This window comes from Parasteatoda tepidariorum, chromosome 3 (assembly GCF_982258835.1).
Source record: "Parasteatoda tepidariorum strain Cologne lab strain chromosome 3, Ptep-v5.0, whole genome shotgun sequence".
Taxonomy (NCBI): domain Eukaryota; kingdom Metazoa; phylum Arthropoda; class Arachnida; order Araneae; family Theridiidae; genus Parasteatoda; species Parasteatoda tepidariorum.
Genome location: NC_141757.1, coordinates 105,258,386 through 105,285,822, shown reverse-complemented (window position 1 = coordinate 105,285,822; position 27,437 = coordinate 105,258,386). Strand labels below are relative to the sequence as shown.

General features: G+C 28.4%; 1 protein-coding gene across 5 annotated transcripts in view; it reads left to right on the top strand.

Moving 5' to 3' along the window:
• The window catches only part of Ino80 (chromatin-remodeling ATPase INO80), a 56,596-nt gene that overhangs the window by 16,434 nt on the left and 12,725 nt on the right, over positions 1 to 27,437 (top strand). For all 5 annotated transcript variants that reach the window (XM_087159871.1, XM_087159868.1, XM_087159873.1 and 2 more), the window contains exons 12-31: positions 317 to 384; positions 870 to 933; positions 2,688 to 2,788; positions 2,878 to 2,991; positions 3,459 to 3,554; positions 4,250 to 4,452; positions 6,132 to 6,216; positions 6,299 to 6,416; positions 6,883 to 6,968; positions 7,083 to 7,250; positions 10,540 to 10,639; positions 10,731 to 10,841; positions 12,793 to 12,889; positions 13,600 to 13,680; positions 13,781 to 13,976; positions 15,086 to 15,175; positions 17,032 to 17,260; positions 18,374 to 18,501; positions 24,902 to 24,996; positions 25,093 to 25,165. In XM_087159871.1, coding sequence (XP_087015997.1) covers positions 317 to 384; positions 870 to 933; positions 2,688 to 2,788; positions 2,878 to 2,991; positions 3,459 to 3,554; positions 4,250 to 4,452; positions 6,132 to 6,216; positions 6,299 to 6,416; positions 6,883 to 6,968; positions 7,083 to 7,250; positions 10,540 to 10,639; positions 10,731 to 10,841; positions 12,793 to 12,889; positions 13,600 to 13,680; positions 13,781 to 13,976; positions 15,086 to 15,175; positions 17,032 to 17,260; positions 18,374 to 18,501; positions 24,902 to 24,996; positions 25,093 to 25,165 — 2,303 coding nt within the window. The remainder of the gene's footprint in view (positions 1 to 316; positions 385 to 869; positions 934 to 2,687; positions 2,789 to 2,877; positions 2,992 to 3,458; positions 3,555 to 4,249; positions 4,453 to 6,131; positions 6,217 to 6,298; positions 6,417 to 6,882; positions 6,969 to 7,082; positions 7,251 to 10,539; positions 10,640 to 10,730; positions 10,842 to 12,792; positions 12,890 to 13,599; positions 13,681 to 13,780; positions 13,977 to 15,085; positions 15,176 to 17,031; positions 17,261 to 18,373; positions 18,502 to 24,901; positions 24,997 to 25,092; positions 25,166 to 27,437) is intronic.

Below are 27,437 nucleotides of genomic sequence, written 5' to 3'. Positions count from 1 at the left end.
AATTTATATAAATTTGGTATTTTATACACATGAGGGATGAAAATTTATATTTAAGTAAACATGTTCTATTAACAATGCCCAGGCCTGTGGAATTATGGCTCCAATGTTTCTGGCTTATGTGAATAATCAGTTGTTTTTATGGGACCTGTGATTTTAACTGTGTTTAACTAATTTTTGTTGAGAAAAAATTTTGCTTTTAACAAAAAGCTTAAATTTGTGTTAATCAATTTTGTTAATTTTTACAAAGACTGGCAAAATCTCATTATTATTTCAGAAAATGTTATTCTAATTCAGTCATTTGTCTGTTTTTTGTTAGATTCTGAAGAAATGAAATCTCTTGCTTTAAGAAATGCAAGTGCTGCATATAAATCACATGTGGACAAGGTATTTTTTTATTATTATTATTTGTTTAATTATTTTGAGCATTATGTAAATTTAAATGTTTTTCAAGCAAATTAATGACTGATCAATCAAACCATTTCTTTAAGTTGTAAAATTTGTTTTGAACTTATTTAAAATCTATTGTTTCTCAAAAGAATTTTTTTAACTATAAAATTAATTAGAAAAAAACTACAACTAAAATCTTCAAAATTACTCATTCTAGAAAATGTATTTATGAATTAAAATTAAAAATTTTCTATTTAAAACCTGATACTAAGAAGAAATATATGTTTTTCTTTCACACTGTTTTACCATTACATTGTACCTATTTTTTTTCTTTTTTTAAATTCTCAGATTTTTACTTGCAACCTAAAATTTTGACAATTGTATGCTAAATTTTTTTTAACCCCAAAAAATTACTTTCTTGCAAATTGTTTATAAAAAAATTTATATCCATTTTTATTATTATATATGTTAATTTCTTCTAGACTACTGCATTTGATTCTGTTATGCCTCCAACAAAAAAAGAGAATGTTGATATACTTAATGAATGTATGTATTCTACTTTTGACTTTTTTGCCCCTTTCACATGAGTGATTACTGGCTATGTATTTTTATTTAGTTTAAAACTAGATTTTTGTACAAAAATTACACTTTTAGTTTTTGCCCCAGTTACTTTTGCTTTAGTATTAAAACATTATATTTTTATTATATTCGGTTTATGATAGAAAAAAATTTAAATTATTATATGATCATATTTCAATTAAAGGAAATCTTCCCTTTTTCCAATAATAATTTTCTTTCTAATTTTTTTGTTTTCGCTTTTATTTTTAGTATATATAGTGCGTTGAAAAAAAACGGACCACCCTAAATAACTTTCAATTTAATGATCAGATCTTCGCATTCTAAGACTCAATCTTAATGGTTCAAGGTAACCTCAAATATGCTAATTAATTAGGGCAGACGATATTTTAAGTTACTAAAGCAGAGGCACTTTCTCTGATAAAGCATACTTTTTTTCAGATTTCTGAGCTCTAAAATTGGGTCCCCATAGTTTGGTCAGGAGAGCATTCCAAAGTTTGGACCAATTAATGTTGCTTTTATTGTTTGTGTATTTCACCTTATTATGAGAACATTTTAAGCGAATTGAAATATTTTTGCACACAATTTTAAATCTTAATGAATTTAAGATATATCATTTTAAAGGATGTAGTTTTGATTGAGAAAGTACAAAATTTGATTGAAATCTGTTGAATAATTCCTGAGAAATAGAATTTTAAAAATACAACTTTTTTGTTGGATAGTTGATTACTCAGAAACTATTCGTCCGATTTCCTTCAATTTTTGTGCTTTGTCATATAAATTACATCTTTTAAGATGATGTAAAAAATTGTATACCTTATAATTCAAAATTTATTTTTTACATGGAATTGTCTTTGGCCAAATGAATTTTATAATAGTGTGCAAACATGTTTTAGTTTGCTTAAAAAGTTCTCGAGATATGGCGAAATACGCAGAAAGTAAAATTAACATTAAGGGGTTCAATCTTTGGATCGCTCTCCTGACCAAATTATGGGGACCCTATTTCCCGATTACGCCCTTTATTTTGGGGGTCAGAAATCTGAAACACTCGGGGGGGGGGGTGTTTATTCAGAGAAAGTGGGTTTTTGTGTCTGATTTCCTAACTTAAAATATTGTTTGCACTAATTAATTAACATATTTAAGTCCCTCCTTCTAATCATTAAGATTGGATTAATGTCAGCAGTTTTTTTTCAATCATTTGAAATTTTCTATCATAGGAGAAGTAGCCACTGTTAAAATGCTTCAACGGGCCATTAGCGAAAGTTCCTAAATTTTCCCCTGTACCACCTGGTTTTCTTTCACAAAAAAAACACTTCTTCACTTTGTTATTCAATGAAAAAACTTAATAATATTACATTACTTATGTCAGACAAATTTCGTACAGAGTTGTCCAAGTTCAGGTGTCTGTCTACCTTCAAAAATTCAACATTAGGGAAAACGGTAGTTTCACAAAATACTTTTCCTTAAAGTTTTATTTTTGTATGCCGTAAGAAGCTATAGTTTCATATTTTTACCATTTTGATTTTTTAATATAAATTTTAATTTTCACAAATTACGTCTAAATTTTCACAAAATAGATACCTTTCAGGCAAACTAAGACAGACCCCTGAATTTACAAATCAATTAAAAGGTTACTCCCTCTTTATACATATATTTATGTGCTGTGGTTATGAAACCAAAATACTACTTTTATATATATGTTAAAATCTCTTGTTTCCTTTCAGTGGAAGAAAATTTTAATCTTACTAACCCTGCTTTTGACAATGAGGTAGATCATCCTCAGCCTCCCATGCTTGTTGGAAAACTGAAAACTTATCAGCTAAAAGTAAGTTTTGAAAGATAAATTTAAAACCAAATCATTAACAATCCTGGAAAATTCTTGCAGTTAATGAAATTTTATGTTTTCTAATTTAGGGAATGAATTGGCTCTACAGTTTGTATGATAAGGGTATCAATGGTATCTTAGCTGATGAAATGGGACTTGGGAAAACTGTGCAGACAATAGCTTTTCTAGCAACATTAATTAAAGTAAGTTAAGGTCAGGTTTTGTGTAATAATCATATTTCATTTTTGTGCAGTGCTTAGTTTAAAAAGTGATCTATAATTCTAAAAATTTGTGTTTAAAAATTAATTATTATCTGGGTCACATAATTTTTTTTTTGCTTAGTGTAAATTTTGAATGTGATTAGTAGTATATCCGTCATCTTATGATTGAGATTTATGTCCCTTTAGAAATTTAATTATTAATAAAAATAATGGTTTGATAGTAAAATGTTGTATGTGATATTACATGCGATTTTAAAAAATTCCGTCTGATTGAATAAATAAAGTAATATATAATTTAAAAAAAAAGAAATTTTTTCAATTCAAAAAATTTATATGTATATCCTAAATCTATCAATGAAATGTTAGAAACCAAATAATATTATCTGATTCAAATATATCTACAGCTTTTGCTTCTATTGATTACTTTTTGATGCTCTTTCTTTTTATAGGCTCAAGGGATATGGGGTCCATTTCTGGTAATAGCTCCAGCTTCTACATTGCATAATTGGCAACAGGAATTTGCAAAATTCGTTCCTAAATTTAAGGTAGGGAATGGTTTTTATCCTTTACCTTCTCTTCCTTGAATTTGAAGATTTAAATTTTATGATTGTAGTAGACTAATCAATGTGAGTGATCAAATTTATTTTATATTTAAAAATTTTGACATTTTATTTTTCAATTTTAAAATTAGTTGTTTCGAGTTAATATACATTTGTTTTGATTGCAGATATCAAAAGATATAACTGTTGCTATTGTACTGCAATTTTATGATAATATTAAAATACTGTAAAATCATTTTTAAAACAGTTTCTACATTCATAATAAATTATTATAATTTTAGTTTCATATTAAATTCTGGTTTATTTAGTTTCAAGATAATAGATGTAAATTAATGTTATTAAAATTAATTAATCAAGGTTGATATTATCAGTGTTTTATTATTAATTAAAAAGTAAATACTTTACATTAACAATGTTATTACGAATTGTTTTATTGAGACATGTCTTAAATCTGTTTTTGAGAACATTTTAAAAAAGCTAAAAGGAAAAATTTATCTTCAAGGATAATTTTTACAGCTGTATTTTTTTTTTTTTTTTTTTTTTTTTTTTGTGCAATTTTCTTAAAAAATACTGCTTTTTATATTTAATAAAACTTTTGAATCTGCATGTTTTAAAAAAAATTTAACCATAAGATTCAAATTAAAACTCTTAATAAGCCTTAACTATTTTCTTTATAAAAGGTTCTGCCCTATTGGGGTAACACCAATGATCGTAAAATTTTAAGAAAATTCTGGAGTCAAAAAGATCTGCACACAGAAAATGCCTCATTCCATGTCTTAATTACAAGTTACCAGCTAGTAGTGCAAGATGTGAAGTATTTCCAACGTATCAAGTGGCAATACATGGTCTTGGATGAGGCTCAAGCTATCAAAAGTACATCTAGGTAAACTTATGTTTTTGATATAGTTTCTTAGTAATTCAGGGTGGCACCCACCTGGAATTATCAGGGAATTTTTTTTTTTTTTTTATACTGGAAAAGTCAGGGAAATTTGATTAAAAACATGAAAAAATTAGGGAATTTTAAAGAAAAGCTGGAATTTTTCTTAATTTGAATTATTTTACCATCCGTTATACCCACTTTATTTAGACTGAAATTTATCTTCAAACAGTTGAAATATCATCAACTTAGTTATACTTTGCTTGCATTAAAATTATTTCCATTATTACCCTGCCAAACTAGAATTTAGCAGAATTACTAGAAAATTATTAAATTTAAGAAAATATTGCTGAAATATGAGTTTTATTTACATTGTTGTTAATATATCTTGCATAGTTAAAATTAGTTGTGATTTTTTAACTAACTTTTACAAGATGGAAAATTGTATAAACACATAGATCTATCCATTCCAACCGGAAAAACGCAATTTTAAAAAAATTTGGATCACTGTATTTGCTATTTGGTACATTTTGTGCAATAACTACAAAACTATCACTTTAAAATATTTTTTATTCATTAAAAGTACAAGCTAATTTTGCAAGCTAAACATATTATTTTCTTCACATCTATTCAAGATGATACATTTAAAAAATAACATTTTAAATAAAATACTTTATAATATTGACACTTTTCTTGTACCCACCTGCACTTAATGAGAGAGAAAAAACACGCTGACCTGGAAATTTTAAGATTATTACTGGAAAAATCAGGGAAATTTGAAACCTGATTTGAGTGGCCACCCTGTAGTTGTATGAAAAAAATCATTTATCTGCTAATCTGTATTAATTTGACTGTGAATTTTACATTTCTTGCTTACTGTAGAATCTCATTAATATGTAAATCTTTATTATACGATATATCATAAATTCTACTCATGCGTATTTGAAGGTAGGAGGGATCTAGTTTTTGCCAAGATTAAACTAGTTTTTAGTACTACGCAATCAAAATTTATATCACGTTAGGGTACCTAATGCAATATATTCTTGAAATATAATTGGCTAATCCTTTGAATAACTAATGATGTGTTATGATCCTACATATTTATATAAATACCTACATATATATATACCTTATATAAGTGTAAGTCTTAACTCCATTTATTAAAAAAGTAAAGTTAGTCTTATTTTAAAATTTATCCTGCTTATTTCTGCTACGTTCATTAGATTATCAAAATACTACATGTAATAGGTTCTAGAGCTCTGACTTTTATGGAATAAATCAAAATTTTTATGTATAAAACTTAACAGTTTGTTTGAATATCAATAAACATACTGAAGAAAAAAATAACCCTATAAATGATTTGTTTATTTTTTCATGATTTGAGTTGATAAGTATTGTCAGACTTTTTGTTTTTCTCCCACACTTGTGCCTGAAATAAACAGAAGTAAAATTTCCCCACTATTCAATTAGGCCTTTTATGTACTAAATTGTATTAATTCATTTAAATATACAATATTACTTATTGCAACCTGCAAACTCTATCTAGGGAATTATGATTATATAGAATTTAAAACACCAAATTACCAAACATAAATGTGACCTTTAAGTAATTTTTCCATCGTTTTAAATTTTAAGTATTATATTTTTTTGGTTTAAATGTTTATTTCCCAACTCTTACCTTTCAGTGTTCGCTGGAAAATTCTTTTAGGATTTAACTGTCGAAATAGACTGCTTTTAACCGGTACTCCTATTCAAAATAGCATGGCTGAAGTAAGTAAAAAAAAAACTTTTTTCGGCTAATTGATATAATGATGTAAAATTTTTTCCTTAGTTCATTTATTAATTTTAACAGCTTTGGGCATTGTTGCATTTTATAATGCCTACACTGTTTGATTCACATGAAGAATTCAATGAATGGTTTTCTAAAGACATAGAAAGTCATGCTGAGAATAAGTCTATGATAGATGAAAGTAAGTTTTACTAATCAATACTTTCTTTTGTTTATTTAAAATGTGAATAAATGTTGTTGTTTTTCTGTAATACCACAGTTTGATTTAAATCAAATTATATTACTATTTAATATATGTATATATTTTTAATTGAATGAATTAAACCTCTTTGGTATGTTAAAAAACAATTGTTAAAAACACAAAGTCTGTTTTTTTTTGTTTTTTTTACATATATGACTTTCAAAAGCAGCTATTGAATTTTATGGAGTTCTTCTACAAAAATATTTGATGGCAATACTTACTGATAATCTGACTGACTCCTTACTGTAAACCAATCTTTTAAACTACATATTGTTTTAATGCTGAAAATATATTTTGAATCTTAAAATGAACATAAAATCGAAAAGAAATTATCCTAAGGTAATCTTAACTATTGTCGCATTTTTTGTACTAATGTTTCAGCATTTCTTTTATTGTTAAATTTCAGAACATCTTTCAAGACTGCATAAAATATTGAAACCCTTTATGCTGCGAAGAGTGAAAAAAGATGTGGAAAATGAACTCTCTGATAAGGTACGATTTCAAATCATAAGGTTTTTCTACTCTTAATTTTCTGATCAAAATAAGTTAAAAATTTGGAATAATAGATTTTTATTATTAAATTTTTGTTATATTTTTATTTCTTAGATTGAAATACTTGTATACTGCCCTTTAACACAAAGACAGAAACAATTGTATCAGAATTTAAGAAAGAAGATAACTATAGATGATTTAATGCAGTCATCATCTACTTTGTCATCTAGTTCTCAATCTGCCACATCTCATCTGATGAATTTGGTGATGCAGTTCAGGAAAGTGAGTATTTCCCTTTTTCATATTATGATTTTATATCTTTATATTAAAGTTTAAAAAAAATAACTATTCATAACTTCCAAGCAGCAAATTTAAACACATTGTCTGTGGTATATTACATGTATGCTAAGGAGTATATACATATACTACTTTAGTCTTTAAAAAATCTTTAGTCTCCCTACCTTCTTTGAGTTATTCAGATAAGAATTTTAACTGAATAATTGGTTAAAAATAAATAGATAATTTAAGATTTTTTAAAGTAATAAACCTTCACTTAAATTAGGCAGATGCCAATTGCAGACGTGCCAACTCTCCCGCATTTTGCGGGAGTCTCCTGAATTTTGAGTTATTCTCCCGCCCTCCGGAATTGATTTGAAAAACTCCCGAATTTTACTGCGATCGACGGCCAAACTCAAAATTACCTAATTTTTCCGCGAGTGCGAAGGTAAGTTTTTCTTTCAGCTTGAATTCCATCCCCTCTTATCAAACTACCATCTGCCTGAAGCGTAGCTGAACATGCTTTATTTTCCTCCCTCTTCAACGTTACCTCTTAACACTCCTATTCCACCCGCCCCCTTACACTGGGGGCGGGTGAAATCTTCCTCTTCTTTCGTGTGGAGTTGAATGCAATGACGTCACATGTCGTTATCGAGTGACATCCGTTCAGGAGTGGGGAAACTCGTACTCTCGATAGTTGGAATTGATATTGTATCTTGCTGTTTTTAATGAGTATTTTTCCACGGTTGGCAACAAGCTCGTAAACTAGCAACGTGATATCAATTATTCGTTTAGTCTTCGTATATTTTTAAAAAAAAATTTCAAGGATGTCTTAAGTCGAAACGGAAGTATGGATCAATTTCAACAAATCATGTACCAATGACTTTAACAAGACTTAATTGCGGAGAGCTAAGTCAGCAACTCTTTTTTTCATGCATACAGTAGAGAACCATTTATCTGGTATCCAGATAATCCGGAAAAAAAATTTGCTCGGTTCTCCCGCCATTTTGAACTAAAACGATATGAGAAAAAAAAGCGGAAACTGGACTAATCCTTGAAGTTGAGTAGAGGAAAATGTGAGGAAGGGAAGAATTTTTTTCCCCGTTTACCCAGAGAAACGTCATTTCTTCCGCGACCTTGAAGATTTGAGATCTTTATTCTCTTTTAGGTCGTTAAACTCAAAGGAGTGGCATGATGATTTCGTTTGCTAATTTGATTTACGAGGGGGTGGGGAAAATGCATTGCACATGCATATCAGTGAACAGAAGATGAAAGAGAAAAATATATTTATCTATTTGACATCGATTAATAAAAATAAAATGTTTTTCTTTTGAATAAATTCTGATTCTTTGGAAGTGCGGTATCATTCGCAAGTTTTTCTTGATGTGGAATCACACCTGCTTTAATTAAAAATTGCGTTTTTATAAAAAAAAAAAAAAAAAAAAAAAGAATTGTTTATTAATTTAAGCATACAATTATTTTATGAGGCAGATTGCAGTTTCGTTTTTCTGATTCCACTACGTTTTTTTTTTTCTTTTTCATGATAAATTTTGCACTCAATAAAATTATTTGTATTACCAAATTTTTTCATTAGTTTTTTTTTTTTTTTTTTAAGTCCGTCGATCTTGCCTTGTTCTAGGTTTTAATATTTATGCTAGTGCCGTTTTTTAACTATCGTTTCGGTTCGATAATTTTCAAGTGTTGTTTTTATTTAGATTAATAGGTTTACCTTTTATTTTCGCCCCCCCCCCCCCCATGAAATATATTGCGTTATTTAATCATTGGGTTTGTTTATTAGTTGATTTAGGAATCGTAATTATTTTTTAAACTTGTTTTTCTTGTCTAAACTTGCACATTTTTTTATTCTTTTAAATTTTATTTTTCTACAATTTTTTTCCTTTTTAGATTTAGGAGTGCTTTTCTTTTTTCTCTTACTTTAAAATGTGTTTACATTTTTTCCTTGTAATTTGGGTTTGATAAAACATCGATTAACGACACTTTTTTGTCGATCCAGGAAACCGGGAAATTAAGACATCCGGGATAGCGATGGTCCCGAGCATCCCGGATAATTGGTTTTTTATTGTACAGACATTAGTATTGAATTGGTTTTTTAAAATAAAATACTTATTCAATTTGTTTATTTTTTAAAAGTTTTTGTGTATTTTTATTACAGTGTCAAGGGTTTTTGAATAATGTTTTATTAAGGAAATGGTATTTATTTAAAGAGTATCTACCTAATATAGTTTTGTGTTGCTAAATCTGTGTTTAATTATTTTATTTCCATTTAATATTTTTAAACAATTATTGCTCTATTAGTGTGTAAAATTTCTTGCATTCTTATATTTAATAAATTTTTTACTTAAAATTCCTTAGAAGTGCCAAATGTTGCATACCATGCACCTTTTTTTACCCCTCCTGAAATCTCCTGAATTCTTGTTAGGGAAACTCCTGAATGTTAATTTTGCTAGGTTGGCACGTCTGCAATTGACTCCCTTCCTACACCAATTAAGAAATATTGATGGGTATTATACCAAACAAAAAGTATATTAAAAAGAAAATCTGATTTACAGGGACATAATTATCTAGTTATGTGATAGAAAGAAATAAAATTTTCAAGCATTTTATGCAAATTTCAAAGATTCTAGAGATATTCAGGTTTAAGTCTATGACATGTTCAGTGTGCTTGCCTTCAATGGTTCATTGTGGTGAGGAGTTCAATGGTTCATTGTGGTGAGGAAGTTTAAAATATAGCAAAAATTGTGGAAAACTCACTGAAGTGTCTTGAACCTTTAATGCTATTAATACATTTTTGAGTACTCTGATGATTTTGGAGTTATTTGCATTAACATAGGTTGAGAATAAGTTTACTTTCAAAATCAAATATACACTTGGTAGCACTACCTTTCAACATTTTTACCATAAATTGAACAACAAAGATGCAAGCACTCAAAAATATCCCAACATGCTCTGATTTCAACTGACTAGCTTTAATTGAATCTGGCAAACAATTCAGAAGCACTAATGGCTTTTTTTTTTTTTTTTTTTTTTTTTGTTACTAATGTCTAAAAATACAAAACACATAAAAGATATTGCATAAAATCATTTGCTCTTCCAGAATATGCAATGTTTGTCATTATTTTTACATTATTTGAAAATCTTTTGTGATGTCTTCAACTGCAAACAAAAGTTTGCCCGTGTAGTTGAAAACATTTACGACAAATTTTCTTTAGAGTTGCTCATTTTTGTTCTCTTAAACGATGTAAAAAATATTTTTAATTTGATATCTTATTTTTAGGTGTGTAATCATCCTGATTTGTTTGAGAAACGAGAAGTAAAATCTCCGTTCGCCATGAAATCATTTTCATATCATATTCCTAAACTACTTTTTAGAGAAGGTGATTATACAGTAGTAATTCTGTATAATATTATAATTCACTTAAGTTATCTACTAGTTTTGACTAAATTAATCTCTGTTTATTTTTTCAGGTCTTCTGTTCTTAAATAACTTAGAAAAGCAAAAACTAGCATTAAATACTCTTGGAATCTTCAGTGCATTTTATCTTCATAGTTCTTTATTCCCCACAGATTCTACTGAATGTAAGTAATTTTTCCTCTCCTTTTTGAGTTTCGGGTCATAAAAATTAAAAAATATGAAATTGTAGGACCCATATACATAACACAAAGCTGTACCTGTTAAAATTAGGGATGAATTAAGGTCTTATTAAAATGCAATATGGATGTCTAACTTCTATATTCAAGTACTGATAATTATTAGCTATTATTATAGCACATTTAAAACTATTTTTTAAAAAAAGCAGAATATTCTAATTTTTGTTAACGTAACATAGCTGCCATTTAGACTGGATTTTCCAGTAGACTATTGGATTTTGCCAGTTTCTCCTGGTCTACTGGTTTTTGTACATTTTAGAAAATTCCCTCAAATTGAGTAAGTTTCCAAAAAAAATCCCTATTAAAATAGAATTTTTGTACAAATTATTGTTTGCTTACTAGAATATTTAAATAAGTATTACTAATAATGAAGCAAACCTCATTTATAGAAATCACTTCAAAACTTTTATTGTCCTAAAATGTACCGTGTTTATTTTTATTCAAAACAAAACTCTTAAATTAATTTTAAAAAATCTTAACTATCTTTGCTAAATTAAATGCATAACATTTCAAGTAATACTTGTACATTAAACATACTGTATGTTTAATATCAATCGTAACTGGAAAATACTGCAATTTTTCTATTTTGATGACTATAAAAATCTCTAGAATTCCCTATGTGTAAAATATTTAGTACATTATTCAACAATTACCATGAAATTTATAATATTTCGTAAAATTTACTGGATTTTTTCTATTTGTTGGCAGCTATGAAGTAAGCATTAGAAGACAAATTTTATTACTAATGTAGTCATATTAGCAATAAAGGTTATAATTGTTATGCTTATTGCAATTTATTATTATTATAGGGTGCATATCATTTTCAAAAGGTGCTTATTTTTGATTTACTTTTTTTAAAAGCTCTTAAAAGTATTTTTTTTTTAACTCGGGTTTGTAAAAAGTGCATAATTTTCTCTGCAATATTTATCAGAAACTAGTTATTTTATCATGATTATGTAAAGTTTTTTAAAATGTATTTGAATTTGGTTTATAAATTAGGAACTTTAAATGGCAGCAAAATAATTATAAAATAAATTATAAAATTACTTGTTAAACGAAAGTTTCTTTGCAAGATTAGTCTCTTTTTTTACGTCAATTTGTTTACTAGCGACAAAACAACTCAAAATTCTAATTCAGCATAAATTATTGTTACTGCACCAGAAAAATCATACCAAATAATTTTCAAACATGAAATGAAAATATTTTTTGTACTAATAGATATTTAAAAGTCTTGTGTGTTTAGTTCAACAATAAAAAAAAAGAGTAAAATTAAATTGAGCACACATGATAGGGAAAAAAGATTAAAAAATAAATAAATAAATAAGAAGAGATAAGAATTAAGTACTAGAAAAAAATAAGAATTAAATGCATGAAAAATAAAAGTTAAATAATAATTAACTTTTTGTGATTGCAATTCAAGTAACTCTATGTAACTTAAAAGAGGACTGCATAATCGTATTTGAATTTAATCATAATCAGGGGAAAAGAGCAATATGCAACAAGAAATAATGCGATTGGTTTAGGAAAATAGGCATGGGATCTGTGATTGGATGTTGCTTATTGCTTGAGTTGCTTATAGCCAACACAACGAGAAAAACCGGTATATTTCGACGTGGATGCTTTTACAAACGTGACGTTATTAAGCTTCCCATTTTTTTTTTTTTTCTTTTCGAGAGTTTTTTTCTTCATTCTTTTATTATTGTCATTATTTTTTTGCAAAAATAAGAAATTAGGACCTTAATTTCAGTCATTTGAGGACCCCCCTAGAATTTTAAGGGGAAGCGCTTGCTTCCTGTGCCTTTTCGGTAATCAGGCCCTGCCTAAAATCTCTGGTTTGATATAACTCAGTTTCTTTTTCTTTCTTTTTTTTTACACATAGGTTATGAGCTAAAAGATTGTTCCTTCTCCTTTATGCGTTTCATTGGTTTGTCTACTGCTGAAATTTCGCAGATGTTTCTCTCTGGTCTTTTATCAAGGTAAATAACTTTTCTAAATTTGAATAACATTAAATATTTTTTATGATGTCACAAATTAATTTTTTAATAATAAAACAAAACCAATTAAATGTCACTGTCTGAGTTGGTCCTAATAAAGTTTCGAATGTTAATTTTCCTCAACTTGCACTTTTCATACATAGTAACTTGGTCTAGGAATTAGGAAGAACTTGCTAAATTTTACCAACCTCAATTTACAGCATATATTTAAAAAAATCAAAGCCTGTTTCAAATTCTTTAAAGATAACATTGCATTAACCTTTTATTTTTTTAAAAAAAAAAATTATAAATTTGAAACTTGTTAATTTTATTTACGTGTGGAGTAAAGTCTAATCAATCTAAATTGCATTTTTAAACTATTTTTTTTCATTGTAACTGTCTAAATATTTTTTGTTGTTCCTTACTAAACAAAATTTTTGTCTTCAATTTGTGTTGTTCAAGTCCAGTAATTACATAGTGCATTATATGTGTGTAATTATAATACACCCTTCGAATTTTCTTGAGTGTTTCCATCTAGATTTTTGTCTTCAATTTGTGTTGTTCAAGTCCAGTAATTACATAGTGCATTATATGTGTGTAATTATAATATACCCTTCGAATTTTCTTGAGTGTTTCCATCTAGAAAAATATTTATTCGATGGAAAGAAAAAATTTTAAAAAGTCTATTAATATTTAAGTTTTTTCTGTTTTAGGTGTGTTTTGGCTTATTTAATGTGGAAATCAGCATATAGGATACACCATAACAAAATCTGGAATCACTGTTCAAATTCTAAGTAAGCATTAATTTATAATTCAAAATATTTTTGAAAAAGAGTCTGTAATGTGCTCATGTAAACGTAAGAAAAAATAAATAAATAAACTTTCTTTATCTAGATTTTTACGAAGGGAGGATTTAGTTCTATACCCAAATTTTCCTGACTATTCATTTAGACTTTCTGACAGTGCCTCAACACCACTTGTATTTACCAGTAATGTAAATAACGTGTATGGATTTAAAAATCACTATATAACACCTGTGAAAACTGTATATAGAGAAAAAGCTAACTGTGATCTAGCTCCACTGGAACAGGTATTCCTGAAATATAATTCTGTACTTTGTAAAAATAAAAAATATGCAATTTATTTTAAAAAAAATTTAATAGAACTAGAGAAAATGTTTATTAAACATGCATGCTGCACTGTGTTTTTAATATTAACTTTTAAGTATGTAAAACGAAATGTTTGTTTTTTTTAGTCCTTAAGTTTATTTGTATAATATAATGTTAGCATATTTAAAATCAAAGTTATTTAATATTTTTTTCTACAAAGTCTAGAAAAACTTTGTGATAAACCTGTAGAATTGTTAGTAGCATTAAATGGCTAATGAAATTCAAAATGATTAATTCTAACATTGTTATTATTGTTTATTGTAAAACTTTCACTACACAAAAATGAAGTCTTATAATATCTTCAAAGTTTCCTAGATTTATGTAGATGCAAGACGTAAAATAGAAAAGAATGGCATTATCTAATTTTTAAGAAAATAATATTATTGAAATGTTTGGAAAACTTAAAAACTGTTTTTCCTACCTTAAGTTATAGAAAAAAATCATAGCAGACTGTTCTCACTTGATGCAAAAAAAATAAAAAAATTATAAGAGTGAGAGCCTGATCGGAGAAATATTTTTACATGCTAAAACTTCCATCCTCTCATTTGCATATTACAAGAAAATCTCGGGCAACAAAAATGATCTAACACACATTTTTCCACCTTATATGATGTGTTACTTTTAAAAAAATGTAATGCAGTAGTATAATCTGTATTTGTGTTTTAAGTTTTGAAAAATCTTCTCTTAAGGGCAAATTTTAAAATAATCAAGATTACTTACATTGGGAAGAGGTATCATTTCTAGATAAAAGCAATTTTAAAGTTAATGTAATATTTGTTGTAATTCTTACTCTAATATCATCAATATTCAAGTTTCAATTAATGGGATTGATTAATATTACCACTTTATTCCTAAATTCTTGTTTGGTTGTATCATTTTAACTAAAATCTCTTAACAGAAGCTAAATATCTCAAATTATTCTCTTGCCTGCATTATACTCTTCCTTGGTTTTTGAACTTGTATAACTGTACTTAGTAATGTTTCTATTTGTTGATTGTCTCAAAATAAATCTCACAAACTTTATTTTCAGCAAAATACAGATCAGACGTCTTCTGGTTGCTGTGTTAGAGAGCTTCAAATGTCTAGTCCTCCTGCATTTTTGACTAATTTATCTTCTAAGGTAATTCCTTTAATTCAATTTAATATTTTTTTTCCAAATGAAGATAGGGTATACTTTGTACTAAGTATAAATAGGGCACAAAAACAGACCGACTATAATTCTGGCTCTACAAAATAGTTGATGTGAGGAGGGAAGCAGCTCAAATATTGCATAAGCACCTAACGGGCAAAGGGGTGTAAAGGAAGAATTTTAGAAGGGGTTTTTTTTTTTTTTTTTTTTTTGTTAAAGCTGTTATTGCTATGTTTTTATGCATAACTTTGAAGATTTGGATATTTTAATTATGATATTATTATGACACACGAGTTTCCAATCACTGCATTCAAATAATCACTTTTGATACGATTTATTTGTGCAGATATCACTATAAATCTTCTCCCTTTTTTTGCAGTTATTATTTACCACATTATTATAACATGTGAAATTCAAAAACTTTAGGGAACTCAAGTTTTAAACAGCTCTTTGTTTGTAATTTTCAGCTTAAGTAGTCTTTTTTTTTTTTTTTTTTTTTTAAAGAGAATTAAGCAAAAAAAACATTTTAAACGTTTACTATTTAACATTTATGAAATCTTTAATGATTCAGTTAATATAAATATCCTAGATTAAGTACACTAGCATGCAAAAGTTTTTGGTCAACACGTAAAAAGCATTGTAACCTTTTCTATGCAGGTTTTTTTTTTTTTTAAGAGATGATTTCAGTTTTATTTTGTGAAACCAACATATATATTACACTTGATTTCAGAATTTTTACTTTTCTTGCAATTTAATGGAAAATAATGTAATCTTCTTTGGATTAAATTTAAATCTTTGCACTCAGTTCAGTTGAATATTTCTTTTTTATATAATTAGTCTTGAAAGAACTAGTTCTTCAAAAATAAATATGCAAAACTTATGCTTATTTGTTAAAATTGTATCTTTCAATTGTATTTTCATCCAATTTTTAGATGTAAGAAAAACAAATACCCGACTAATATGAAAATTGCATTTGATTTAAAGTTAATTTGAAAGCGCTAACTTTGCATTCTGGTTGATAATCATATTAAGAATGTTCAGGAATAAAATTATACATTATTTATCACATTTCCACTCAACCATCTATAATATTGAGTTAGACCAAAGACTTTTGCATGCTAGTGTATGTTCCCAACTAAATATTAAATCTTATTTTGTAGATTACACTATGATAGTTTTACTTTAAGTTTAAATATTTTAAGCCTTATGAATTTTCCGTAATTGATTTTTTTTTCTTTCGTTTGGTGACCATTGCAGTTCTTGTGTTTGAATTAGTTTTGATATGAACTCTTATATTGTGTGATGTGATAAAGAAGAACCATTACTTTTCTCCAATGTTTGTTTTGATTTTAAAAAAAAATATTATAATTTTTATATAAAAGGTATGTTTTTAAAATGTATACATTTTCTTTCCTTTTTTTTAAAGAATTCCTTTAATAAAAAATATTTAATTTTCTGCAAGTTTTTTAATAAGTAAATGCATGAATGAACAATTTTTTTTTTTTTTTCCTTTGCTAAGTTTCAAGGAAAAAAATATTTTTGAAGCATGTTACGTTATAAATAAATTTAAAAATTTCAGATGGAAAAAACTTGAATGTTGTGACTCTGCAAAAGAAACCTAACTGCAAACCTACACGTGTGCTTAGGGAAATTAAAAATCTGAAACAATTAGTTCAGGCTATAAAAAATACTAGTGATTAAATATTTAATCATCAAATGTCTTACGACAAAAGTGAAATGCAAAATTTTAAACTAAAATTTCAATGGTAGATTAATACATTTTCAAATACTAAACAAAAATTATTTTGAAGCAATTCGTATAAGTTTTCTTTTTTGTTATGTTACAGGTTATAGCTGAAGCAGTTACTGTCTACTCGTCAGATCGTAGTGCAGAGTGGTGGTTTAGCAGAAATAAATTGTGTGGATCTGTACAGGCTTTAAGGACAATTTTATATGGATCTCCTGATTTAACAGCTGTAAAAGTAAAAATGCAATCTGTGATGTTTCACCCTCCACCCCTTGGAGGTATTAATGCAATCAGATTACAGAATGGCTGGTCTAAAATAATCATTGCTGGTAAATATTTTCCACATTTTACTGAACTTTTCTATTTGAAAACTTGTACAGTTTTATCATTCATTTTAATTCATATCAGGGTTTATTGTATTCCAGATGTACCCTGAAATTCTGGGTTTTGCGTATCATTCTTCTGGGTGGTCTAAAAGCAGGGCATGAGATTTGTTCGCAAAAATCACGAGTATTGCATTGTATCTTCAGCGGTATGCGGACTTCCGCGAATCATAAACTTATAATCCGTCAAAGTTTTGCTATATTCTGTTACAAGATGTTTCCATACACAGGATTCTTCCGCTAATTCGATTAATTTTGTATGGCAGGTTATTGCCATTTTGAATCTTTGGAACTGGGTCGGAATCTGTATATGTCACATCTGTATATAAATGTTGCTATTAACACGTGATTATATTTCTTGTTAAAATATTTATTCCTAATTTCTACTTTGAATAATGTAGTTTGAAATAGAATTTAAGAATTCAGACATTTGAATTTGTAGATTTGCGAATTAACTAATAAGTATCACAAAATATATGTTAAGTGATTAAGTAAATGTATTATTAAATATATTAATCCATAAGGAATATAGTTAGTGCTTAACTAAAGAAAGTAATTTTATTGAATTGTTCTTATACTACGATTTCAGAAGAACTGCTATGAAAAATAAAAGAATTTGTAGAAATTTGATGTATAAAAATCTGTGTTCAATTATTTATTTAGTTTAAAGTCCAATTATCTATCAAAGTATTACCCGCCAGTTTGCATAGAAGTTTTTTATTTTGTTAACATATTTCACTACTGTTACTATACAGAAAACAGTATGGCACTAATTCTCTTAATTGTTTTTAAAACTTAATTTTTTGAAATTTCAGCAAAAAAGTTGCACTATTTTTTTTTTTTTTTTTTTAGCAATTGGGAATAGTTGTCTTCTTAATGTCAAAAAATAGCCTTAAAAGGCATAATTTCTATAATTTAAGTTCTAAATTTAAGCTGTGGGTATATGTTATATTAGAATATAATTTATTTTATATTTGAGATTTGTGGAGCAGTAATATTTCGTATGTTGAATGATTCAGTAACACTAATAAAATATACTTTTTCCCTCTACATTTTTAGATAAAGAGACTCTTGTAACAGATTCTGGTAAACTTCAAGTTCTTGACAATTTGCTGACTCGTCTGAAAGCTGACAGTCATAGAGTTCTGATTTATTCGCAGATGACTCGAATGATTGATATTCTTGAGGTAATTTTTTTTTATTATATGGAATTGTTTTTTTATTTGTTAAGTTTTAGTTTAGTTTGAGGCAAAAAAGTTTATAAAAGTTTTATATAAAAAAAAATTAAATTACGTAAAAGCTCTGTATTATAACTGCATGTTCATTTGCTGAAATGTTTGTTTTCGAGAATATGAAAAAAAATCTACTAAAGCTTTTAATACATAAATCATACTTTTTGATAAATGTTTGCTTTAATAACATAACTACCTGTTTCTTAATTCCTAAAATTGATTTCAAAGTTTTAAAAAAAGGAGTTTATTAATGTGTGTTTTTATCAAACGTAGAATAATTCAAAAAAATTAAAATTGCAAAATTATTTTACTAGAAGGTTAAAATTACTATAAGCACAATGATGAACCTGCATGTATAGGGTAATTGCATAATCTTGGTTATTTTTAATAGTTTATAACTCTTAAAATCAACTCAGCATTTTCAAGATTGACCTGATTTTTTTTAAATTAGCTTGAAACGAAACTAACTTCACATGATTAAAAAAGAGGCGAGGGGTTGCTTATGATGTCAGAATCCACATCCTGGGTGAACGAAATTAGTAAAACCACATTTTGTTCTAGAGTGAAGTAATGCTGTTTACAAAAGTGTTTTATTTTTGACAAAATTGTGTTAACTTTTTGATATAATGCAGACAGCAGTGTTTTCATCATAGAAAAAAAATGGGTGAGAATTTCTCACCCTTTCTCAAAAACAGGGTGAGATTTCAAAAACTTAAGTGAGATTTCTAAAAACTAAAAAAACACAAAAACTCTAGGAAATTTTTTTTTTAATTATAATACATTTCTAACGTCTTCTATTTTTTAAAGCATTGAATATTTTTGGTGCATCATCATAGAAGATTTTGCCTTTACAAGGTATTTGTCCATCTTACATTAGTGCATAAAAAATTTGAACATCTTACATGAAGAAACCTTAACTACCTATGGTAAACACGTGGTTGCAGAGAAATGTGTTCTGAAAGGGGTTCCGTGGTTGTGTTCTGTTGTTTGAAAAGGTTTTTAACAATACTGGTAAATAGGGAAGCTAGATAACGGGGCAGATGTTGAAAATAATGAAAGATACAGGCAGAAAAGTGAAACGGATTTTATTCTAAATGGCGTAATTCTAAGCTTTGTTCGAAAATGCGAGAAATTCGCGATTTTTGAAATTGATTTATAGAATGCGCAAATTTCTTGCGGTAATAATTTTTTAATGCGAGAAAAGAAAAAAATATGCGAGATTCTCGCGTTCTCGCGCTGTAGTGAAAACACTGGACAGATAATAATTTTAGGTTTGAAAATTAATTTTTTTTTTTTTTTTTTTTTTTTTTTTTTTTTTTTTTTTAAATTTAAAAATACCAATTTTGTCATTTTGAAGTGTTATAAGTAAAATGGTCTATACATAGAAATAAGAACTGTTTTGAAATTTTTATGTTTGATTCCAGACAGGAAATGAAAATATTTAAGATTTAGAATTTTATTATTTTTTTACTAGAGATGCAAATAATTCTTAACCCTCTATTTATATATATATATATATTTCGACTGTTCGTGTGTATGTCACTGAACTCCTCCTAAACGGCTGGACTGATTTAAATGAAATTTTCTGTGTATCTTCAGAAGGATTCGAGAATGGTTTAGATTCACAATAGAACATTCTGCCACAAACCGTTCCAGCGGTATCAGCGAAAATCGAAATGGAATTTTCTGATTGGTTAAAAGTTAGCCATTGTTTTAAATTTTGCTGTACACGAATCAGTTTTCAAATATCTTGAAGATAACAACAGTGATATTTTCTATCTTATAGCTCTATTCTTTTAGAAAAGTAAATTACATATACTTTAATATTTAATCATAATTCGGTTCTTTATTTCAGGTGAGCACAAGCACGTAAAATCAACGAGAATAAGTTTCGTAATTATTGGTCGTATCACGGATTTAGTATTGTGAAAACTGTTTAATAAAAATCAAGTCAAAAGCAAATTTTATTCATCTTGCACGCTTTTAATAATTATTTATATTTAGTATGCAATTTTAGCTCAATTCAGTATGCAATTTTTCATTGCTGACAGTTGTCATTTGAAAACTATTAGATTGTTTATTATTACAAAGTTTGCGAATTCACATTCATTTTAATTATTTCATTTAAAAAATAGGAGTAGACTATATTTGAGGGTGCCCCTTGATTCTCACCAAGTTGTGATAGCGGTTGATCTCCAAGCTGGCCGATGTTGAATCCCAATCGTGATTCTGATTCGTTTAAATTTCAGCGTTATTTTTAAATGTTCGACGGTATATGTAATTTCAGAAGTCCGTTAGTTCTATGTTGGATACCGGCTGGTTAGGTTACTTTTGCTTCTGATCAATAGGATCGAAGGTATGTGGGCAGTCATAAAAAAAAAGGACTTTAGAAAAAAATGTCACCGCCATTCCGATACCACAGACGCCATTTTCAATTCGTATTTCGCCGAATTTATGTGGCGATGGAGGAACACAGATTCTATTCGCGATAAATTTAGACAGTATCTAACTGCTATTAGAGAATTCTGTGCACCTAAAACTGAGGAAATTCAAGCTTAATGAATAAGTGAGATGTTTTTTTTTTTTCCTTTTCTTTCTGTGCTTACTCCATTAATTTTTATTTCGATTCAAAATGCATTTTATTGGGTTTATTAATTTTGCTTACATTGGGTTCATTGCAATTTTATAAAGTTTTGGCCGATGTCTTACTGAAATTTTCCAATGTATTATTAAAATATCATTATGTTTTGGCAGCCATTCCTGTTACCGCGGTGTTCCGCGCAAACAGGAATGGTGATAAACATAAGTTACCAATTTCGTCAAGGGGCACCCACAAGTATATTTTTACCAAAAATAGATTTTTGTTTTAAATTTTATCATTATTATATTTCTTATTTAATTTATTTCATTTTTATTGCTTTTTTATTATTTAAAATAAATACGTGAATTTTCGAATTAGCAAATTTGCGACCACTGTCAACTTCTACATTTCTTTTTGTTTGAAAGAGAATATTTGCAAAAATATGCCGCCTAAGCGAATCGCTCTTAGTCGATCAACATCTCAAGCACGCAAGAAGAGAACTACCCGTGTTTCAGAAAAATCGGAGCAACGGGAAGAAAGACTTGAAACTAATCGAGAACACAATGCTTTAGCCCGTTCCTTAGAAGCGTCTGAGAAACAGGAAAGAAGACTGTTAACAAATCAACTACGCACTTATCAAGCCCGTTCGTCGGAAACATCAGAGCAACGGGATGCAAGAATAAAAATCAATCAAGAACGCACTTCGCTATTCAGACGCTGCCAATACTCTGATTTGAATCTTAGTGCATTTCACTATGATCCGACAACCAACTATAGTCTTTCACCCAAGCGTCATCATCGGAAAAATGGATCAATTATGTATGTTTTGTAGTGCTCTCAAATTTAAGAATGAAACAGCTGGAATTTGCTGTTCTGGAGGCAAAGTGTAACTACCAGATTTAACGTCGCCAGCCGAGCCATTATCAACGTTGTTATCGGGTCAAGCAAATCAATAGAAACTTTTCTTGGCGAATATAGGTCAGTACATTCGTGTTTCCAAATGACTTCATTCGGTGCTGCTACAAGCATCGGTGCGCATATGGACAGTTAAAGTTATTTATTACATTCACATGCAATCCTGCTTGAGCTAAAATTAAAGAGCTTTAGTAACTTAGGCAAACATCATCGGATCTTCATGATACATTATCACAAGTGAGTTTAAACAAATATTAAGCTCTAAACTTGGTTTTATTGCGAAAAGTCATGTTTTTAGAGAGACACAGTGTTTGATGCATTTTATTGAACGGCAGAAAAAGAGAATTGCCACATGATTTGGCTTATTAAAAAACTCACACCAGGACAAATTGGTTAGCTCATATCAGCAGAAATATTCATGACGCCATTGATCCAGAATTATTTCAGATCATCATCCAAAATATGTTTCATGGTCGGTGTGCATCACCATACATGTCTGTTTGAAAATGCACTAATGATATCCTGGAGAATTAACTGTTGAGACTATCACTGGTTTTTTCACCATTAAATAAAATTCTCTATTCAAATCATAATCACAAATCCACAAATCTCATTTACACACTTAAATACAAAATTTAAATTCAAACTGAAAGCGTTGCAACGCACGCAGGGTACAGCTAGTATATATATATATATTTTAATTTTTCCCCTCAAAAACTACAAAAAAAATAATATTCATTCATAATAATTTTTCTTTTGTATAATATTGAATTTATTCAAAGTAATAAACTGGACATGAAAATTGTACTTTAAAATTTTGTGCAATTATTAGCTAAAATATGTTTGCAAGTAAATTTTGGAAAATAAAATTCGTACAAAATTTATAACAAAAAAAAAAATAGCAATTTTTTTTCAAGTGTTTGCATAATTTTTAGTGTGATGTAAATAGAGTACTACTTTTTCTTAAAAAATTAGAATGAAGTATGATTTTTAACTTTTTTTTTTTTTTTAAAATTTAAATATTATTAAAATTGCAAGTTTTGTTTTGAAATTTGCTGGTTTAGTGACATAGAACAATTTACAGAAACGAGATTGAAACAGTATTTTTGAAATATTTTGAGGAATATTTTTTTCCAGTTTGAATTCCCTTGACAAAATAAAATAAATTAATATATGAAATGAAGAAAAATTTAAACTACTTTCTTAACCCTTTCGAGCCGACTGTCACATATATGTGACAGCAAGAAACGCGCTCACTTCCCGGCCGACACACCCGCGTGTCAGAGAGTTTTCTCGTTCACCCCCGACCGTCACTTATTTGTGCCAGCGTTTTGGAACGTTTTAAAAAATGAAATTTCTTCCAAAAGATGGCATTGTATGTCCATATGGTTTCAGATACATGTAGATTTGACCTTCTACTCAAGATGAAAGTACATTCACGTGGTTTTTAGGGGAAGGAGTGGAGGGGGGGAATGTTTTATGAGGGCTCTTTAAATTAGCACGTGATATTTATTTACAGTAAGTAAGGGAGTATTTTTTATCTCTCGCTACTTCTGATTTTCGGATTAGTTTTTAGTGGATAATTAGATCTTGTAGGCTTGAATTTTTTTTCTTTTTACCGTTAGAATGTCGAAACGTCGAAAATTTTTAACTGAGCTGTAAATAGAGGAAATTATGCAAAATATTTAAACTTATTAATATTTATATTACATTTAAACAAGAAATAACTTAAGTAAATAAAGTATCCATAGAAATATATATAAAGCATATGTCACTTAAATACTCTACAGAACAATATTAAACAACGCGCTGATATATCGGTAATTTCATGGAATTAGGCTTAACATCAAAAAACCCTCCGGCCCTGGGGAGACACACGCTAGAGAGACTGCCGGCCTCAGCGGTAAGCGCGCTTTGCGTCGCGAAAGGGTTAATTTGTACTTTTTTTTAATACTTGTTTATTTTTAATAATACCATATGAACTGTTTTAAAAATTCCATGCTGGTTTGATCACAGACAAAGTGGAAATTTATGAGATTTAAAATGAAAAGTTTTTTGGGAAATATTTTTCTCAAAAAAAAGTTTATCTTATTTATTTATCCTTCACTTCTAAAATATTTTATTTATAAGAGCAGGTTCTGAAAATTTTAAGCTTTTGTTTTTTGTTTTAGTTCTCTTCCCAACTAAACAAAAATAAAATGAATTATTTTTGACTCTAAAATGACTTCAATAAAGAAAAAGACAAAAGCACTTATGTTTTTAAATAGATAATTTAAAATAGAGCAATACAAAAGAACCTGTACGCGATTACTCACAAGAGTAAAATCCTTTCATTTCAAAGAATATAAAAAGAAAAAGAAAGTAATCTAAAAGGAACATTTCATTTGGTTTTGCACCAATTCTGTCATTTTTTAGTTTTTTGTTACTCTAAAAATATTTTATATGGTGTGTTAAATATTAAGTTATTGCAATGTGGTATAAAAAGATACTTGCTGTTGTATTTTTGAGAAGCTATAGGTGAGGCACAAGCTTTCACTGTATTGAATTGGTCGTATATTCTGACATCATCAGCCGAGACTGGAAAACTAACTGTGCTTTGAGGGGTGTGTCTAATCAAGCAATTTTAAATACCAATTACAAAATAACTATTAAACGCACTGAACTGAAATTGGTGCCTCGTCATTAAATGGCATGAAATTTTGTTTTAAAAATACCACGTAGGTTCCTCACTAAAGTTATGCCCCAAGTGTGTTAATATTCGAAAGTAAAACTTCTATATAGAATAGCATGTTTTTTTTTGTTTTTTTTTTCGAAAATTATAATTAAGAATTCATAAGAATTTTTTATTTTGATTCTTAGGACTACATGTGCTATAGAAAACATACTTACATGAGGCTCGATGGTTCTTCGAAAATTGCTGATAGACGAGATATGGTTGCTGATTTCCAGACAAGGTTAGTATTAATATACATTTTTGGGAATTGATTTCTACTAACTTGCTTATTAAATAAGTTTATGAATATTATATACCTAAAACATGTGCTTTTCAGATCAGATATTTTTGTGTTCCTGTTGAGTACAAGAGCAGGTGGTTTGGGCATCAACCTGACTGCTGCTGATACTGTAAGTTGGTTTGTTTTTTTGTCATGAACATGTAATGTTGTTTGATATATTATATTAAGGATAACATTCTGTTTTTGTTTTTTTCCATCCTTAATAATTAACTGTGATTTAAAACAACTAAAAGTTAACATAAAATATATAGCTCTGAGCATTTTTTTTGTTCGGATCACCAATTAATTTTTTTATTATTTATATATTTCTTTGATGCTAAAAGTGTAGTTTTCTTTACTTAAAATTAAATAAAGTCTGAGGGGTTTGATTTACAATTATGAAAATCAACCTGAAGGTGTAAACTTTGCCGAAGGTGTTTGTGCTTTAGTGCTTTTTTTTTACTTGTTTTAGTGCTTTTTTTCTCCTGTTATTCTTACTTTAATATGTAATAATTTTTGTTTATTCGTTTAATCTCTTTTTCAAAATTGGCATGCTTAGCAATCATGGTGGACATCAAGTTGTTTACAGGGTTCCCGCGGCCTTGAAAAAGCCTTGAAAAGTACTTGAATTTCATTTTGATTTTCAAGGGCCCCTAGAAGTACTTGAAAATGATATTAAATCCTTGAAAAATTCGAAATGACCTTGAAAAGTATCGAAAACTCAGGAAAACAGCCCTATTTCCAGTATTTCTATGTTTAACTTTTGACGCGCGTAAGTGTTAGAGAATGACTTCCCCGTCTTTCAGATGATGACACGTACTGTTTGATTTTAGGATTTTATGTATGTTTGGCTGATTTTAGGAATTTTAAATATTGGGAACTGCGCCAAATTCTGACAAAATCTCGATACTTATTCAGGCGATTTTAATATCAATCATCGATCTTCGTATTAGACTTATTTAAAAATTATGTGTTGCAGGGATGAAAGACTTCCGCGAAAAAGCGGAAATCCGCTTTTTTTCCCCAATTTTGAAAATTTCCGACCGTGTTCCAAAAACTAAAATTTTTGGGAAGTCCTATTGGAGAAACCCAAGCCGCCCGAACGATAGTCGGATTACCGCGACTTCTGCTATAGAGTGGAAAAGAGTCTAAGCGTTTCGTTTCGAGCGCCGATGTTTTTTTTTTTTTTTTTTTTTGCTGATTTTTGGAATTTTAAATATTAGGAACTGCACCGGAATTTGCCAAAATCGCGATTTTTAATCAAACGATTTTAATATCAATCATCGATTTTTGTATTTAACTGATTTAAAACTTACGTGTTGCAATTTTTTTACGCGATTTAAAAATCGTACTAGCAATTCCTATTCACTCAATTTCAAAATCCAATATCGCGATTTGTATTTAAGCGTTTTTAAAACCCAATATCGCGATTTGTATTCTTGTGAGTTTAAAATCCAACATCGCTATTCGTATTCACGCATTTTTAAATCCAATTTTGCGATTCGTTATCACGCAGTTGTAATATCAGATATCGTATTTGTACGCTATTTAAAAATTACTGCGATTCGTATTCACGTGATCTAAAAATTATGTATCGATATTGATTTAAAAATTCAATATCGCAATTTGTATTTTCGTGTTTTTAAAATCCAAAATCGCGATTCATATTCACGCGATTTTAAAATCCAATATCGTTATTGGTATTCACACGATTTTAAAATCCAATATCGTGATTTGTATTTTCGTGTTTTTAAAATCCAAAATCGCGATTCATAATCACGCGATTTTAAAATCCAATATCGTGATTCATATTCACGCATTTTTAAAATCCAAAATCGCGATTCATATTCACGCGATTTTAAAATCCAATATCGTGATTCATATTCACGCGATTTTAAAATCCAATATCGTGATTCATATTCACGCATTTTTAAAATCCAAAATCGCGATTCATATTCACGCGATTTTAAAATCCAATATCGTGATTCATATTCACACGATTTTAAAATCTAATATCGTGATTTGTATTTTCGGGTTTTTAAAATCCAACTGCACGATTCATATTCACGCGGTTTTAAAATCCAATAGCATGATTCACATTCACGAAATTTTAAAATCCAAAATCGAGATTCATATTCACGCGATTTTAATATCCAACAGCACGATTCATATTCACGCGATTTTAAAGTCCAGAATCGCGATTCATATTCACGCGATTTTAAAATCCAATTTCGTGATTCATATTCACGCGATTTTAAAATCCAAAATCGCGATTCATATTCATGCGATTTTAAAATCGAATATCAAGATTCATATTCACACGATTTTAAAACCCAATATCGCGATTCTTGAAAGAAGTAGAAGTAAGCTTTCTCTTGAATTAGTTACTGTAAAGATGTGAT